The sequence below is a fragment of the Crocuta crocuta genome, unplaced genomic scaffold (assembly GCF_008692635.1).
Source record: "Crocuta crocuta isolate KB4526 unplaced genomic scaffold, BGI_CrCroc_1.0 scaffold253, whole genome shotgun sequence".
Classification (NCBI taxonomy): Eukaryota; Metazoa; Chordata; class Mammalia; order Carnivora; family Hyaenidae; genus Crocuta; species Crocuta crocuta.
This window is the reverse complement of record NW_027529451.1, coordinates 2746063-2763123: the sequence shown is the minus strand read 5'-3', so window position 1 is coordinate 2763123 and position 17061 is coordinate 2746063. Positions and strand designations below refer to the sequence as shown.

At 44.7% G+C, this 17061-nt stretch overlaps 1 protein-coding gene across 2 annotated transcripts in view; it reads right to left on the bottom strand.

Moving 5' to 3' along the window:
• RARB (retinoic acid receptor beta) overlaps positions 1–17061 on the bottom strand; it is a 396214-nt gene that overhangs the window by 125393 nt on the left and 253760 nt on the right. For both annotated transcript variants that reach the window (XM_077760724.1, XM_077760725.1), the window contains exon 2: positions 10763–10911. In XM_077760724.1, coding sequence (XP_077616850.1) covers positions 10763–10911 — 149 coding nt within the window. The remainder of the gene's footprint in view (positions 1–10762; positions 10912–17061) is intronic.

The following is a 17061-nucleotide window of genomic DNA, read 5'->3' as shown; positions in this document are numbered from 1 at the left end:
GTATGACTGCATTGCTCTATTCCATGTGTATGAGGTAGGGCCATAAAGGTTACTTTACTCGATACATTGTGCACAGAAGTAACAGAGCCTCAGGGCACCTGGGTGGCTCAGTCCATTAAGCATCCAACTTCGGCTCAAGTCATGATCTTAACAGTTGGTGAGTTTGAGCCCTGCGTCGGGCACTGGGCTGACAGCTCGGAGCCTGGAGCCTGCTTTGGATTCTGTGTCTCCCTCTCTCTCTGCCCCTCCCCTGCTCCTGCTGTCTCTCTCTCTCGAAAGTAAATAATATTTTTAAATAAAATTAGTGACAGAATAAATTTAAAATAAATTTAAAATAAAATTTTAAATAAAATAGTGACAGAGCCTCCAACAAAGAAAGGGCTTTCATAATGGGGAGAAGAGAGGTGGCTGGCGCTCCAGCAGATTTCAGAACTGCACACGAACCCACGCCACTTGGTGCTCCCAGGTGGCTCAGATAAAAATCAAGGGTTCCAAAGATACCAAGTTTGAAACACCTAAGCCACTTTTTCTATCCAATTTTAAGTGTTTTATGTGTCCTTGTAAGAATTTCAGCTTTATTATTTTAAAATAAGTTATTCAGGGGCACCCGGGTGGCTCAGTACGTTGAGCATCTGACTTCCACTCATGTTATGATCTACCGGTTTGTGAGTTCGAGCCCTGCATCAGGCTCTCTGCTGTCAGTGCAGAGCCTGCTTCAGATCCTCCATCCCTGTCTCTCTGTGCCCCTCACCTGTTCACACAGTTGGTCAAAAATAAACACCAAAATAAAGAAGTTATTAAAATACTAAATACTATAAAACTTAAACATAACTTCCGTTTCCACTGCTGCTCCGTGGGCCTGTCTACAGTAACTGACAACATCTTCACGTTACAGAAAAGATTAGTTCCTTGGAGGTCACTATCATCTCCCATCCAATGCTCCTATTTTTCCTGCAATAGTAGAGAAAAGGAATGTACTATTTCTGAGGCCTAGAGCTGTAAGATGGATGAAACAGAATCAAGTAATAAAGGAACACCTGATCCAGACTAATTCAAAAATACTCTTTTATGTTTCTTAAAACACCAGATCCATGATCTCAGTCCTGTGCACCCTCTCCCAGCAAACCTCCCACACGTGGGCGACACCAAAACAAATGACCCCATTATGAGTCCGTGTTTAAAAATGAGTGTACTTGGTGGTGGCAATTGGACTCAGTTAGGCTTGCTATGTAATTCACAATTGTATGCAGATCTCAGCTGCCACAAATATTTACAGAAATACCATAACCGTATGTGTGATATGTACATGACACTGAAGTAGCCGTTCAACAGGCACGAATTTGCACCAAATACGCATTGCAACAGAACCTCTTTCCCACCTAGCTCTTAAAAGCAGGAAAGAATCACTTAAGGCCAAAACACCACTGAATGAGAAATTTTACATTTAATTCCATTTCGGGAAAATAACCGGAATTCATGGACTCCATTTCTAATACCCTCTTCCCACAATGTCTGGCAGGAGACTGGTAACTTTCAGACATTTTCTATCCCAATTCAGCACAACAAATATACTGAAAACTGTTCACGCGTTTTAGCCTGATGTTTCTGATGCAATCATAAACATCATAAATGGTACATTCACATGGAATGGATGCCATCAGAAATATCTTATGGAAACCGTTGTCTATAAATTTGCTAACTTAGGGTACCAATCAGTTGAAGGCACATCTCAGACAGCAGGGGATGCCCCTGGAGACAAATATCAGAAACATGCTTCCCCACAAATTCTATTATTCTGAAACTAATTCTTTATGTTAATGAGGGGTCATATAAATGAGGGCAGCAGCTTCCAAAAGTACTTGTTGGTTAAAAGTACGCCCACACACCCAAAGTCCCCGGATATAGTAGGGCTCATCTACTTTTGGAGTTTGACATAGGGATGTGAGATCTACCCTCAAATTCTCATTTCCCTGAGGAGCAGTCAGATGATCCCTGCTGGGTCTGACGGATAAGGATAATTTTCATGATTTGGGGGACTTTCCAAGCCCGCATGAATGGTGCTGTTGTATACTCAGGAGGCGGCTATTTTCAGATTCAAAGGCACAGACTCGCTTGCTCATTCCGGCTTCTCCAAATTTGTTTAGCCATGAAAATCCTTTATAAAACCGAAGCCTTCTCCCCCTCACTGACCCACCTCAGAGTGTTCTACTGCTCATTATGTGAAAGCTCACAGAACCTGGGACGTACATTTTACATGCTCCAGTTCAGAGCTACAGCCAGTATAAAGGATTTCTTTGCCCAGACACAGAAAAAGTCTCCACAGGAGCAGAACTGGGGGCGTCACTGAAGATTTTGCTTTTCCTTATTGGAATATTTACTTTGCAAATCCACCCATCTCTGTTATAAACGAAGCATTACACGAAATCCTGAGGAGGAAGGAGGTGGCCCATGTTAAAACCCAAAGGCTGCCTCGGGAACACTTGAGGATGAGTTACTATGCTAACTGCGCTATATCCGACTTTTCGCATTTTGACACCGGTGGCTAGGAAGCAGACGGGCCACCTGGACTCTACTCACAAGTTCACCGACAAGCCTCTATCAAAACAGTTCTACCTTGTACACTCCTGTAGCCCGCACTTTGCTGCTTGTGAAAGAAAACAAAACCAACCCAAACAAAAATGCCCCAGGCGACCGTGCTGGCCACAGAACTGGTGCTAGAAATCTGGGCAGGACGTTGCTAGCAAAGGAATGTCATCTTTTCAATATGCAACAAGGAACAAGGCTCTAATGGGGCCCGCCAGCCAGGGCCCTGCTCCCCCCCCCACCCCGACAATGCCAGCATTGTACAGGCGGAGAGGCACACAGGGCTTCATTCCCCTCCCCTTCTAGAGTGTTTTCAGGGATGAGTTCTAGGGTCCACGGAACAACATTTTCCCCGTTCTGGCAAGGCTCCTCCATATGACACATTCAGCCGCCCCTGTGAAGTGGAAAAATACTGAACAAAAACAAAAACAAAACAAAAACCCAGTCTGTGTACGGCACCATAGACATGCCAATCCCAAGGAAACTGTTATGGGAAGAGCAACTCTGTAACAAAGAAGTATCTAGAAAGACATGTGACTTTCATGACGCGGGTACGATTCTCAGGCTTAGGGACGCATATGTTGGGTACAACAGGAAAACAAAGCAATGGTGTCATTGGGTGCTCCACAGAAGGGGCAGCAGCAAGCTTCCATAGCCCGAGCAAGAATTGGCTTTGTAGGCCTTAATGAGAGACCTGTGTCAGTCTCCGCAAGTCTGCTGGCCACAGGGATTTTCTGGGGTTGTTCTGGCTATGTGTGATTTTTGCCTTGTGGAATCTAACCCCTGTGAAGGTCTCGCTTTACTGGGTAAGCCTTGCAGCCTCTCAAAACATCAAAACAGAACAGACTAGGAATATGGAGATGTTTAGAATCATAAACTTTGAAAACACAGTTTGATAAGATTCAGGAAAATTAAATGCAGAAACGTGTCCAAGCTGGCTTCCCCAATAACCACGTCAGTAACAGAAGTAGATTATAAATCGAAAGCGTGGATCATGGCACTCGGTCCCAGAAAATCGAAAGTTTTCACATCTGAGAAATGGAGGGGGAAACCTACGCCACCTACTTCTCTAAATGGTATGAAGATCAAATAAAAAGCCTAAGGCAGGAACTATTAGTGCTCCACCAAATTCATTATTTCCTTCCTTGACGACAAGTCTATACCTGGGCAAGAGGCTAGACTGCGCATCTTGCAACTGGTTTTGGTCGTGCGAGCAGTTCTTGCCGAATGATGCGTGCTGCTTCAGGCCCTGGCTTCTAAGAAGCAGGCGTGCCACCTCCCCCATGTTCTCTTTCTCATCCCAGAAGATACTAAAGACCTAGTGGATGCTGAGCTCTAATGCTGGAAGGAGCCAGTCTTCCTAATCCCTGTACAGAAAAGAGAAGATACCAACCAGATATACATGCCTTGAACTGATAATGTGAGAAAGAAAAAAAATTCTGGACAAGATAGTGCACATTATGGAGTGTTTTTGGTTTGGTTTGGTTTGGTTTTGTACTGCAGCTCAGCTGAGCGTGATTTAATTCCCTATGTGAACGTGCTTTAGAAACTTTAAGAGGCACTATCAGTATAAGATATTTTCATTGTTTCTGTGCTCACACACAGGTCTGGCAGGTGCGGAGAGAGGCAGCCACACAGAGTGGGAAGACCAGGGCATCACAGCATACCCTCATGAAGAGAAATAAGGGGGCTTCTAGAACAGGACGCCCTGGCCAATTTCACTTCTCATTACTTTTTTCCAGAATTCACCCAGGAGAAGAAAATAGAGAATTGAAAGCGTTCTATTTACCGTCTCTAGTCAAAGGTTTAGAAAGAGAAAAGGCCACAATGCTCATCTCCCAAAAGTAACTAAATCACCACTATGACGGTATACATTTGATTCAAACGGAAATGGTTTTCAGTCATAATTTATATCACTCTCAGGAAGCCCTGAAAGTATTCTCTTATTTCTCTGACAAAAATACATTTTTGTTTTTGTCTGGTGTAATTGTAATACATTGTCACAATTCATTTTTAGAAGAGGGTCTCTAGAAATTTCGTCAAAGCAACTTCTCTTGCTTCCCACCACCCACTGGCTTCAAATCAGAAAAAAGAGTGTCAGTTTTTGATAATTTTTTTAATTGACCAAAACACGAAACCAGCACTTGAGACATCACTGGGAGGTGAGTCATTTTCGAGTCAACATGTCCGCTATGAATATAGAGAAGTGCTTCTCTAGTGTAGGACACCGGTAAAACTCCTACCAAAAATGGCAGACCGTTAGCTTGTTTGACAAAGACAGCAAAGGAGAGCACCCCAGATATTTTTAAACAACAAGCAAAGTATGCATTTCAACAAGCATTTCTAAACTCTTAACCATTAGAAAGTGAATAAACCATTTAAAAGCACCAAATTAAATCAACTGTTTTCACCAAGCCAACAAGAGAAAACAAAATACAGGGTTGTAGGCTAATGAAGAATTCGCCCTCTGCTTCCTGTTTATTCATACACCAGGGGGAAAAAAAGACTTTTCTGCCTTCTTAACCCAAAATGATTTCTCAGTTTAGAATAACACTTATCCAGAAGAAAAAAATGTGTTTTCTTCTTCAGCAGGATATATTACTAGGAGAAGCCAGATTGCATTTCAGCTCTCTTCGTGTTTCTAGACATGGAAGTAGGTTTTGGATGTTGAGATTTAAAAAAAAAATTTTTTTTCAGTGTTATTTATTTTTAAGAGATAGAAACAGAGCATGAGCAGGGGAGGCGGGGGACAGAGAGAGAGACAGACAGACAGACAAAATGCAAAAAAGGTCCCAGGCTCTGAGCTGTCAGCACGGAGCCTGATGCGGGACTTGAACCCACTAACCGCGAGATCATGACCCGAGCCGAAGTTGGACGCCCAACCGAATGAGCCACCCAGGCGCCCCAAGATTTTTATTTACATTAAAGCACTAAGAGCTCACAGTGTTCTTGAGTATATCCTTGCAGTTACTAGTCCTTAGAGTCTGCTTAAAGACAGTACTGAAGAGAAGATATCTTTTGCACAGAAGGGTTAACTCTGAGGTGGAAGGCAGAAATTACTAAGAAAATGAGCTGCACTTTGGCCGTAAAAGGCCTTTTCCTGTTTATAAAATTTATAAGCGTTTTCATTAATGCATCATTACAAACCCTATATAATGAGATGCAATTAATTATATTAGATAGGCTGTATAAAATTATATTATTGTGTGCATTGCCATAGAATTCTATCTGCTTATGTCATTTATTACTGTATTAATTACTGTATCATTAGAACTAATTTGTGATAAAAAATCACTCATGCCCTGAAGCCCTACTATGTGCAGAGCACTGTGCTGGGCACTGAGACCAGCCCCAGGCTTCCTGGAGCTTATAGTCTGAAAGAAGAAGGGGATATCAAACCAATGACTCCACAAATAGTAACTTGATTACAGTCGAAGTGCTACAGAGGAGAACAATAAAAAATGTGAAAGAGGGGGATCTAACTGGGGGGTTCTGGAAAAGGCTTTTCTGAGGACACGATATGTAATGAGTCTTCTGGAACATCTTTCATGCCTGGCTGATACCCAGTTACTTGCACAGGACTAAGCAAAACGATTGCTGACAGAATGAGTATGTTTCCATTTTCCCACCTAATTCTTCATAGGCTATTCCAAGTTCCTTTGCCTTCAACTTTTGCCTCAGACGCTCCTCTCCTCTTCCCCAGCTGGAAAATGCTAACACATCATGTTAAAATCATAAAATCATGACTTGTATAACTCCCTCCCTGAATGTGTCAGAGGGATGTGAGACCCAATCTCTGTGCTCCTCAAGGCCCCTAAGGGTCACAGTGCACGGTACACGCACTGTTTGTCTATCCATTCAGGCCATAAAGATTTACCATGTACTTATCCAAAAATAACTGTTACACGTACTTCATACACACTGGGATACAACTTTGAGAACAAAATATATAAAACCTTTCACTTCTGTACCTAAGGCCTGTTGCAGAAGGTGTTTAATAGATGTCTGATTAATGACAGAATAAGTCAATTCTCCATTAGTGGCCGATTTTAATAAGAATAGCTCTTTGGGTCTATGAGGGGACCTACTTTGTGTGATTCAAAAACTTAATAAAGAGCTCGATGGCGAGCTTTGTAATTCAGCTTTAGCTCTTACAGCATCCAGACATTGTCCACTTTTTTGCTATTGCCTTTAGCATGGGGCCCAGGACTACGGCAGACCTCTGAACAGAAGCAAAGATCAGGGTGGAAAAGCCAGGAATGTTCTCTAAACAGAGCATACCTCTTATGTTTATCTGTGCCAAAGAAAAACAAAACAAAACAGAAAAAAACAATGTCATTTTAAGTGGCCTCAGTCAAATAAAATCACTAAGCACATTTATAGTATTTAATAGAAGTTCAATAGAAGTTCTAAAATTAAGTGCAGACATCCATCTTCCTGATTGCAAAACTTTTTGTGACAGAGCATACTACTTGCTTTCTGCCAGGAAAAAAACAGCCCAGCGGCCGGACACTGTCGTGGAGATGAGGGCCTCCCTTCTTCAGAGGCAAGGAAAACAAAGGCAGATGAGAAAATGGACAAAATTAGCCCTGAGGGACTGAGGGGGCTAGTGGAGTTTAAACTCTTAACCTATTTAATTTAAAAAGCAGATTAAAACCAGCATACAACATTTTTTTTTTTTTTTACAAAAAGCAAAAATAAAACCACATGCATGTACATGCATGTACTCATAGAAAAATAGATTTAACATAGGTTTTTCTCCCGGGGTAAAACTATGGAGGTTTTAATTGTCTTTTCTTTTTTATACAATATACTCTGCACCGTATTAGTAACTTTTAAAAATGATAAGAGTTATTGTTAATTTTTCTTTGTTATTTCTTCTCCTTTGGCCGTTATACTATATTTCCATCTTGGGCTTTTCAGTTCCGTGAATTTGATCACGACCTTTTCCCAGCAAACCACTACGCAGGCCAGGCTTTCTCACCAACCTAGGGAAAGGCAGCCCACGTTTTCAGAGCTCGCCCCACCAGACAAAACCCTCAAATTCAACAATTGGCCGGCCAGCCTTCCTGGGCTTTCACTCCGTTCAAAAAGTGACGGCATCACAACACTCTGAACAGCTGAACCAAGTTTATCAAAGTCGCCTGGGCTGGGCTGGGTTTTGCTTTCCTTGGGGTTTTTCCTAAAAAGAGTCTGAATCCGAAGTTACAACAGGAGGTCGGGGAATGAGCTGACTAAGAGCTGATGAAAATGGCATGTACTGTACAGACCGTGAAAGGGGTTAATGTGTAGGGCCTGGAATCTGGGCAGGGAGAGAGGTGCTGCACCACTTCTTTTCCCAGGACATAATGGGAGCAGGCAGGCTGAGTCACAACACGCCACATTTGGGTTTCTGGACAGGACGTGACTGAACTTTTTTTTAATGTTTTTTTGTTTTTTTGGTTTTTTTTCTAGGAAAGAGAGAGAGAGACAGTGTGAGCAGGGGAGGGTCAGAGAGAGAGGGAGTGACAGACTCTGAAACAGGCTCCAGGCTCTGAGCTGGCTGTCAGCACAGAGCCCGACACGGGGCTCGAACCCACGAACCGCGAGATCATGACCTGAGCCACAGTTGGACGCTTAACCGACTAAGCCACCCAGGCGCCCCTGAACATTTTTTTAAATAAAGGAGTGCTGGGGCTCCTGGGTGGCTCAGTCAGTTGGGCGTCCGACTGTGGCTCAGGTCATGATCTCACGGTTTGTGGGTTCGAGCCCCGTGTCGGGCTCTGTGCTGACAGCCAGCTCAGAGCCTGGAGCCTGTTTCGGATTCTGTGTCTCCCTCTCTCTCCGACCCTCCTCTGCTCACGCTGTCTCTCTCTCTCTCTCAGAAATAAATAAAACATTAAAAAAAATTTAAACAAAGGAGTGCCTTCTAAATTCCCACCCGTCATTAGGAAAGGATTTATTTGTGTATTGCCCAACAGGTGCACAGAGTGAACTGGTGTTCTGCCACGGATGTCCCAAATCTCAGGATAAAACCAGGCAGGGTCTGCTAGCAACCAGTACTAACAGTGACCACTGGACACACAGATGCTTCCCATTTCATCCAGCTGCCGACTGGCTGCTGTGTGAACTTCCCTGACCACCTTATCTGAAGCTACTGGAGGCAAGGACGCTCCTTGAAAACCACCACCACAATCCCAGAGGGAGAGAGCTGTTCCTAAGCCGTCAGTGGATTTCACTCTGTAAAATGATGCACGTTTACTGAAAGGACTTGAAAAGAAGGGAAACCTCACATTTCTTCTTCAAGGGCTGAGTGACATTTATGTGTTTGTTCAGCCTTGATCTTTAAGCACCCACTATATGCCAGACTGCGTGTGCTGCTGCGCTGTCATGCTGGGGCCCCTGTCCACTTTGGGTCACAGATAAGAAGGCATTCAGTGCACTAGACTGGATGCAAACATGCCTCTGCTTTTCCTTACCCTGTATTCCTGCCTCTAATAATGTGACTTTCCAGCTCCTTGCCTTAGGAAGTTGAGTTTACATTGGACGCCTGGGGGTTCAGTTGGTAAATCGTCTGAGTTCGGCTCAGGTCATGATCTCACGGTCCGTGAGTTCGAGCCTCGCGTCGGGCTCTGTTCTGGCAGCTCAGAGCCTGGAGCCTGCTTTCGATTCTGTCTATCTCTCTTTCTGCCCCTCCTCCATTCACACTCTGTCTTTGTCTCTAAAAAATGAATAAATGTTAAGAAAGAAAGGAAAGGGAAGGAAAGGAAAGGAAAGGGAAGGAAAGGAAAAAGAAAAGAACAGAAAAGAAAGAAGGAAAGAAGAAGGTTGAGTTTATGTTCCTACCTCCTGACCATCACTGACTGGTCTTATGACTTATTTTGGTCAACAGAAGGTGTCAGAAGTGACAGTGTGCCACATGTGAGCCCAGGCCTCTGGAGACCTGTGTATGTCTGTTCTTTCTTCCAGAATCCTGCCTGTGCAAATAAGCCAGTACCTGCCCAATGGGCACGAGAGATCACATGAGGCAAAGACCAAAGTACCCAGCCAACAGGAGCCTTCGGCAACCCCCCAGAAGCACAGGCCACAAGCGAACCTACAGCTGACCAGGAGCACACAAGGGAGCGTGGCTGGGAGCGGATGAGCCACACGGGGCACCCGGCCTGAAGTGCTGACCCACAGAACCGTAAGCTACATAAAACCTTGTTGTTTCAAGCCACTTGGCTTTCAGATGGTCTGTTACATGATGGTGCCTAACCAGTACATACAGAAATAATAAATAACTCCAACAAGCCAAATACAGAATGTCTCTGAGCACCTGATGGGAGCACCTGTAACACTATTCCAACATGTGTATAATTACAATGTGCCATCCAGTGTAGACATAAAAAGAACAGATCTGACCAACCATCGGAGAGAACATAAAGAAGCTGTGTATCTGGGGAAGGGCCAGCTCAAGACGGCCATAGTGCCTTTGAAAAATGGCCTCTGGATGAGTTGGATTTGCCTATGAAGTCATTCTTTGTTTCTTTTTTTTCTCTCTCTCTCTCTTGAAAAAAAATAAGAAGCTCATTCATTCAATTAAGACTGTTGGACTCGATAGCAATTGTCTAACTTGATTCAAAGCAGCCATACCCTCTGTGACACATGTTCAGCCTCCCCTCCTCTGTAGGCTGGAATTTTAAATCCAGCGCTACAGAATTTACGACATACACACAGTAGCAAGTCCCTACAGGCTAAAAATCAAACGGTAATTCAAAGGCCACAGGGCTGAAGAAACAGCCAGAAGATAAATCCCAATTTCTAACCTTGGATTCTCAGCAAGTTGATTTAGTGGACTGTCAGTCATATTTAAAAATAAAATAAAACCACAAAGACAGCAGACGGCATGTTCCAAAGAGAAACAGGGTGAAGCTTTTCAGGACTCCTTCAAAAAGCTCTGGTTACCTGAAAAGAACTGTTATGTTATTTTAAGGGCCCTAGAGCGTTTGGCCCCAATCAGTCACTGGCAGAAGCTTCTCAATGTTCAACTCATGAGACAGAAGGAAGAAATGAAACCATCCAACATGGCGCACCACACTGGAGGTGGCATTGCCCAGGGCAAAGCTGGCTGTTTCTGGAACTGAGCGGGTCACGCCCCCCACCCCACGGCCCCACCCCACGGAGCGCACGCTGGGCGCAGGGGCCTCTGGGTACTCACCTTGCAGCCCTCGCAGGCGCTGACCCCATAGTGGTACCCGGATGATTTGTCCTGGCAGACGAAGCAGGGTTTGTACACACGCGGGGGAGGAAGCGGAGACGGAGGGCTCGGGACCAGTTCCTCAGAGCTCGTGCTTTGTGTTTCAATCGCTAAGGTGGAGGCGGGGTCGGGGGTGGGGGCAGAAAAAAGAGAGACTCTATCAGTTCACTTCTTTTTCACCAGTGACATCCCCGGCCTCTGCCCCAAGTTGAGCAGTAACCCGAGCAAGAACGCCTGTCCCGCTGGGCACAGCGCCGGGGACAACGCAGGGATGCGGGCGCTCCAGGCCACAGGGGAAGCCCGCACGCCGCCCACTTGCAGCGCGGCGCCCGGAGGGCCAGGGTTTCATCGCCAGGCTCCCCTCGGGACGAGCAGACGCTCGGGAGCGCAGGGGCTCGTCCCAGACCCACAGCGTGGCGGCAGGGCCAAGACGCACAGTCCGATCTTCTCGCTGCAGACCCCGAGTTCTTTTCGCTCTTCTGTTGCCCCTCGCGTCTGATTCACGGGGAGTCTCTGAAATGCCTTGTTTGACCCCGTTGCTCATTTAATTAATCGAAAGTAAATTTCCTACGACAAATGAAGAAGATGCCCAAAGCAGCCATTGGAGAAGCATAGGGGGAGGGCCTGTTGCACGCGGCAGTATAAGGGACATTCATCAATAACTCGGTAAGACCTTTGCTACTCCAGGACGAGTCCTTGGACCAGCAGCATCAGCATCACCTTCTAATCAGCATCACCATCCACTAAGATCTTACTGGAAAACATACCATCAGGTCCCAGCTCGAGTCTATGGAATTTTAACAAAACTGCATTTTAACAAATCCCTCAGATTGCCGAATATGCAATTTATGTTTGAGAAGCAGTGGGCTATCCTGATGATAAGGAGAGTCATACCGCTCTTTATTCTAGATTTGAAAATACACGGGGCCGCTTGGGTGGCTCAGTCGTTAAGCATCCGACTTTGGCTCAGGTCATGATCTCACGGTTCACGATTTCGAGTCCCATATCCGGTGAGCGCAAGACTCGCTTCGGGTGAGGATGAGCCCTCCTCTGGGTAAAAACACGAGCCCCGAGTGAACCTCCCTTCTCTCTCTCTGCCCATCGTTCACTTGTGTCCTGTCTCTCTCTCTCTCTTTCAAAAAAAAAAAAACAAAAACATGATTCCCCATCTCATTTTCTAACCACCCAATTCCATGGTTAATTCCATGGTTAATAGGAATTCATAGAATTTAAGACCCAAAGGTTTTCCCATCTCTTCTCTCCAGATACATGCTCAAAGTCAAAGCAAGTCCTGGCCCATTTCCCATCACAGGCAAAAGAGCTCATGAAGTATGATGGAAATGAGGAAGTGAGTGACTTACTCAAAGTTGTCGAATAATGTTCCAGAATCTTCCAATCTCCAAACTACTTTACAGTATACAGCATATTCCCCGGAGAGTAAGATTTCTAGTTGTTCCACTACGTACAATCTTCCAGACGAGATATTCTACTGACGCTACTGCCTTACAGCTAAACCTTGAGGAAGCCAGGGCAACTCTACCCCTTCACACACCGTGAATAGACCCTCATTTTATAATCTTGCTACCGTGCCATCGTCATCTCCCACCTTAGCTACTCAAGGGTCTCGCTGCGCCTACGCTTCTACCCTAGGGTCCCTTCCCCAAATGTGCAGTCAGATAACTGTTCAAAAAGTTAAAATCAATCCCTCTCCCTTACTTGTCAAAAGCCCTCCACTAGTCACCAGTTAGATCAAAGTCAATCTCATTACTGTGTTCAACCAGGCTCTTCATGATACAGCCCCTTAGCAACATCAACGCCACCGAATTCCATCATCTTCATATATCGGCTTCTAAACACCTGCCTTCTATTCCATCTCTTAGGTAGGCCGAGCTCTCTGACCAACTTACACCCATTGCACATAAACCGTTCCCCCTACCTGGAGATCTCTTAGGGCAAACATCACCTCCTCAGAGATGGCTTTTCCACAGAAGATGCCCCTTCCCACCTCTGATCACTACATCCCATTCTTTTCTTTTTTGCAAAATCCTAACTAGTATTCAAATTTAGAAAGTTTGTATACAACTTGATATTCCATCTCTGCCACCTTCCACGTATGGGTTTTGTGAGGCCAAGAAACCTACCTGCAGCATTTACAGCTATGTTCCAGGCCTGGTGGTGCTGACACACAGTAGGTAGGCAATCGATAAATACTTGTTGAATTAATACATGAACCTTCCCCTGTTTCTTTTTCTTCTTTATTCTAAGCACTAAGGGCCCCTCTAAGTCATTAGGTAACACGATTACAAATCAAAGAGCTTTTATATACTCATTTGCTTCCTCAAAAAAAATTATCCTTTTGGAGTACAATCAACTATAATTATAGTATTTTCATAATTCAGAAGTTTCTTGGAATGGATTCCTTAGAGTAACACAGGTCTAGTAGATAAATCGATTGCAGTCCCTATCGGTTAGAAGCAAGGTATCTGGGGCAAAGACAGCTCTTACTCCGGACAGCTTGGCATTATTGTGGCAAGTGTTCTGCAGAAAGCCTGGCATCCGACATGTCACAAAAGCTTATCAGATCAGCTCTCAAGCTGTAAATGCAAAGGCAGTGCCAACACTAAGCTAATCAGCTTCACTGAAAGCAAATGAGAAATAATGACGTCAACAAGAAAACAGAACTGGTTAAAAGTACACAGTGATATATTGCCCGTTGTTAAAATCTAAGAAAGCAAACACACAGAGCATTCCCCCAAAACCTTCTACTTAGAGAAAGGTGCAGTCATCATCCTAGCAATATACTTCCAGGCCCCTTTTCTATGCATAGAAATGATTTTGTTTGGCTTGCTTGTTTAACTAAAGTGGACTTAAACTGTAGATTCTGTTTGGGACTCTGACTTACTATGTCATGAGTTTATTTCCTTGTCCATAAATATTTTTCTTGCACAACATTCCATTATGATGAACCTCTTTGTAGCTAATCTCAGCACATGCCTGTTGAAGATCAATTCTCAGACGTGGAATTGCTAGCTCCAAAGGTAGGGTTATTTAAAAATATTTTGTTAGTTTTGAATTCATGTCGATACAGACTTCTAGAAAGGCCATGTCACTCTTAATACATTAACATAAGTGAGTCCTTCCCCAAATGCCTCCCCAAACTCTCAGATTTTATTTGTAGGACTCCACTTCCACCCAATCATTTCAACAACTCTTGACAGAGCTGTGTCGTCACTGCCATGATCAAGACTGCACTGTGTTCTCCACAGAAGCAACGGGTGGTGTGTGTGTGTGTCTGTGTGTGTGTCTGGGTGTTTTAATGTTCTACTCGCTTGTGTAGAACAGCTAATCTGGCCTGTCTAGGAAAGTTGTAAATAGAATTCTGTTAGGGCTGGATTCAGCTGTCAGAGTTATGTCCTGAATTTCAAAAGTGGGTGGTAATTTCCATAAATATGTCACTTTAAATACATGTCCTAAAGGGAATCCGGCATTTCACTCTCCCAAAGAGAGGAAACAGAGCTTGGGCAATTTAATACCCAAGAAATTCAGGGCAAAGCACGCTTCTGAAAAGGGCAGCAGCCTCACAGACCCCAGAACCTTTTACAAAGTTTGGTAAAAGTCTTTTTCCATGGGTGAGAACCACTTATCACGACTGAATGAATTCGGAACGTTTTTCCTGAACATTAAAGGAAAGGTTCTATTGTAAGCAATCAATAGTGACGGCTCTACACTTTTATTGAGGTGGTGGTGATTTCACCAGCAAATGCTACAAACCTTCCCATATTTGTACAGTGGCTGTTCATGTGTCCAATCTTTTTATTTTGCTGACTGGAACATGTCAGGCATTGCGTTATAGGCTATGGACGATTCATGGAAGAATCCCTTAGCCCTCGCCTCATGGAAGGTAAACCAGCGATGAGAATGGGATACGGTGGTTCTCAAACTACTTGTACATCAGAACTACCGAGGGTGCTTTTAAACATTCTAATGCTCCAGTTGTATCCCGGAACCGTTATGCCAGGACGTCTGGGAATGGGGGCCAGGTGTCAGTGTTTAAAAAAAAAAAATCCTGGGGGGCTCTGACTGCTGCTCAGGGCATGATCTCACGGTTTGCGAGTTCGAGTGTTCATCTGGCTCTGTTTTAAGCATGGAGCCCACTATGGGTCTTCTGTCCCCCTCTTTCCCTGCCCCTCCTCCACTTGTTTCCTCTCTCCCCCCCAAAATAAATAAACAAACTTAAAAAAAAATCCCAGGTGAGTCCAAATTGCAGCCATTTGGGGAACCACTGATACAGTACAATGACAAAGAGAGCAAACAGCCCCATTGAGCTCAGTGAAATCAAAGGAGACTTCCCAGAGGAGGTGACCTGGCTGTGTTTTGAAGCATGGTTCTTTCTGTTGTGGGGTGTAATTTGAATCCTACAAATGCCATAAATGAATCCCACACAAACATAAATTGAAGACTTATATGTGACCGGAAAGAGTCCTCTTCAGAGAAACCATCCCACTGGTGGTAAAGAATTCAACATCGGTGCTATAGATATCAAACACCCCCTCCAAATTGATAAGCTGTGGTCCTGTATTTCCTTTGTGTGGCCTATACCGCAGAGAACAATGCAAAGCAAAACAGAAAAAGCAAATCTCGGTGGTATGGTTGAACGCCAAAGCTAGCCTTAAGCAAACAGGTCAAGACAAGTTCTAGAATTACAACCAGGATATGGCATCAATATAAAAGCGGGTTTGTGCTTTAAAAAGGCCACCTCTAGACTTCTCAGCAAAAATATACTTTGGCAAAGTTTATTAGTGCGCCCTCCTCCCCTTCTGTCCTCCCCTCCGACCACCACCAGTAATGACAGCGGGAAACAAGGGAGGGGGACAGCCTCGGGGTCCCCTCTCACTAGCCATTGTTGGTATTTAAGAGAGCTACACGGTGCTTGGCCATTGATCTGTTCACTGTCATCCTGCTTAAATCAATAATCTATTAGTCCCTTTAAATTAGAGTCAGATTCATCAAATGCCCTTGAGAGGTCTCAAACATTTTGTTCCTCATTCCGGGCAAGCACAATCAGTCTATGGAATGATAAAATTTTTGCTCGAAAACTCTGCAGGCTCAGCAGACAATGCGTCCTGTATTAGCTCATTCAGCGATCTCGGGCAGGCCAAAAAAGCAGTTTTTAGACTTCCCAGGGGGAAAAGAGGCCTTGTGTCATTCAATAAAGCAACTGCACTCCAGCCATCCTGATGTGATTTCAGTTTGAGGAAGCAGTCTTTGAGGAATAATTTGGAGCTGCTTTTTGCCTCCTGCTTTTATTTATTTCCTTGCTTACTTATGGACTCGTTCCGTTCTGTCTGGTGACAGCAGCAGCCTCCGATGTGGCGTCCGAGCTGCTGAGCAGATGGGCTGCCTTGCTTCATCAGGGAAGGGCCAAGACAGAGGAACTTCTGCTGCCCGGGCGAGACGGATGCTGGGCTCCGTGGGTCCCTGCCCAGAGCAGAGTCAGCACCAGAGGTGCTGAGAGGGCTTCCCCGGGCTGCGCACATGCGCAAGGAGACAGTGAGCCGAACCAAACCTGCAGAGACAGAAGCTTCTAGCCCATATTTGAAACCTTTCCATCCTTGCAACACAGAGATAGCTGTCACTGGGGAAACAAAGCCAGAATCACCTTCCCTCTAGAAAAAATTCATTACGGGCCTTGTTTGCCTTTAAATGAATGCTCCTCAAAGTGTGGTCCAGACCAGCAACCAGCAACAGAATTCCTGAGGGTAAGGGGGGAGGGGAGGAGGAGAGCCTGGGCTTGAAACCCGTGATTTTCAGACTGAGGTTAAGGACCCATTCTAACTCCCCCAGCCCAGTCCCTCACGGAGTGGTACAATTCAACGACAAATCCCTAGGAAAAGAACGCAGAAACAAAACATTCATTTTCAGAAAAAAAGGAATTAGAAAGAAGGTGTCTAAAACACAAGCTACGACTCAGAGGAAAAAGAAAGGTGTAGTAGACATAAAATTACTCTGTCAAATTGCCACGAGAGTTTCTAAGCGCTTGCTCTCAGTTTCTGCCTTTATCTCACCGACAGACCGGAAGTGGGCAGTTTGGGAACTGGCCCCCGGTCCGCAGACAGCACTTTGAGAAGCGCTACTCTGTGAAGGGCTTCAAACTCAGAGGTCTGCAGACAAAACAAAAACAAACTAAAGGGAATCTCTACAGACTGAGATGGTGTGAAAGCAGAATACCAGTGCTCCCAAGTGACACAGCTTTCTTAAAC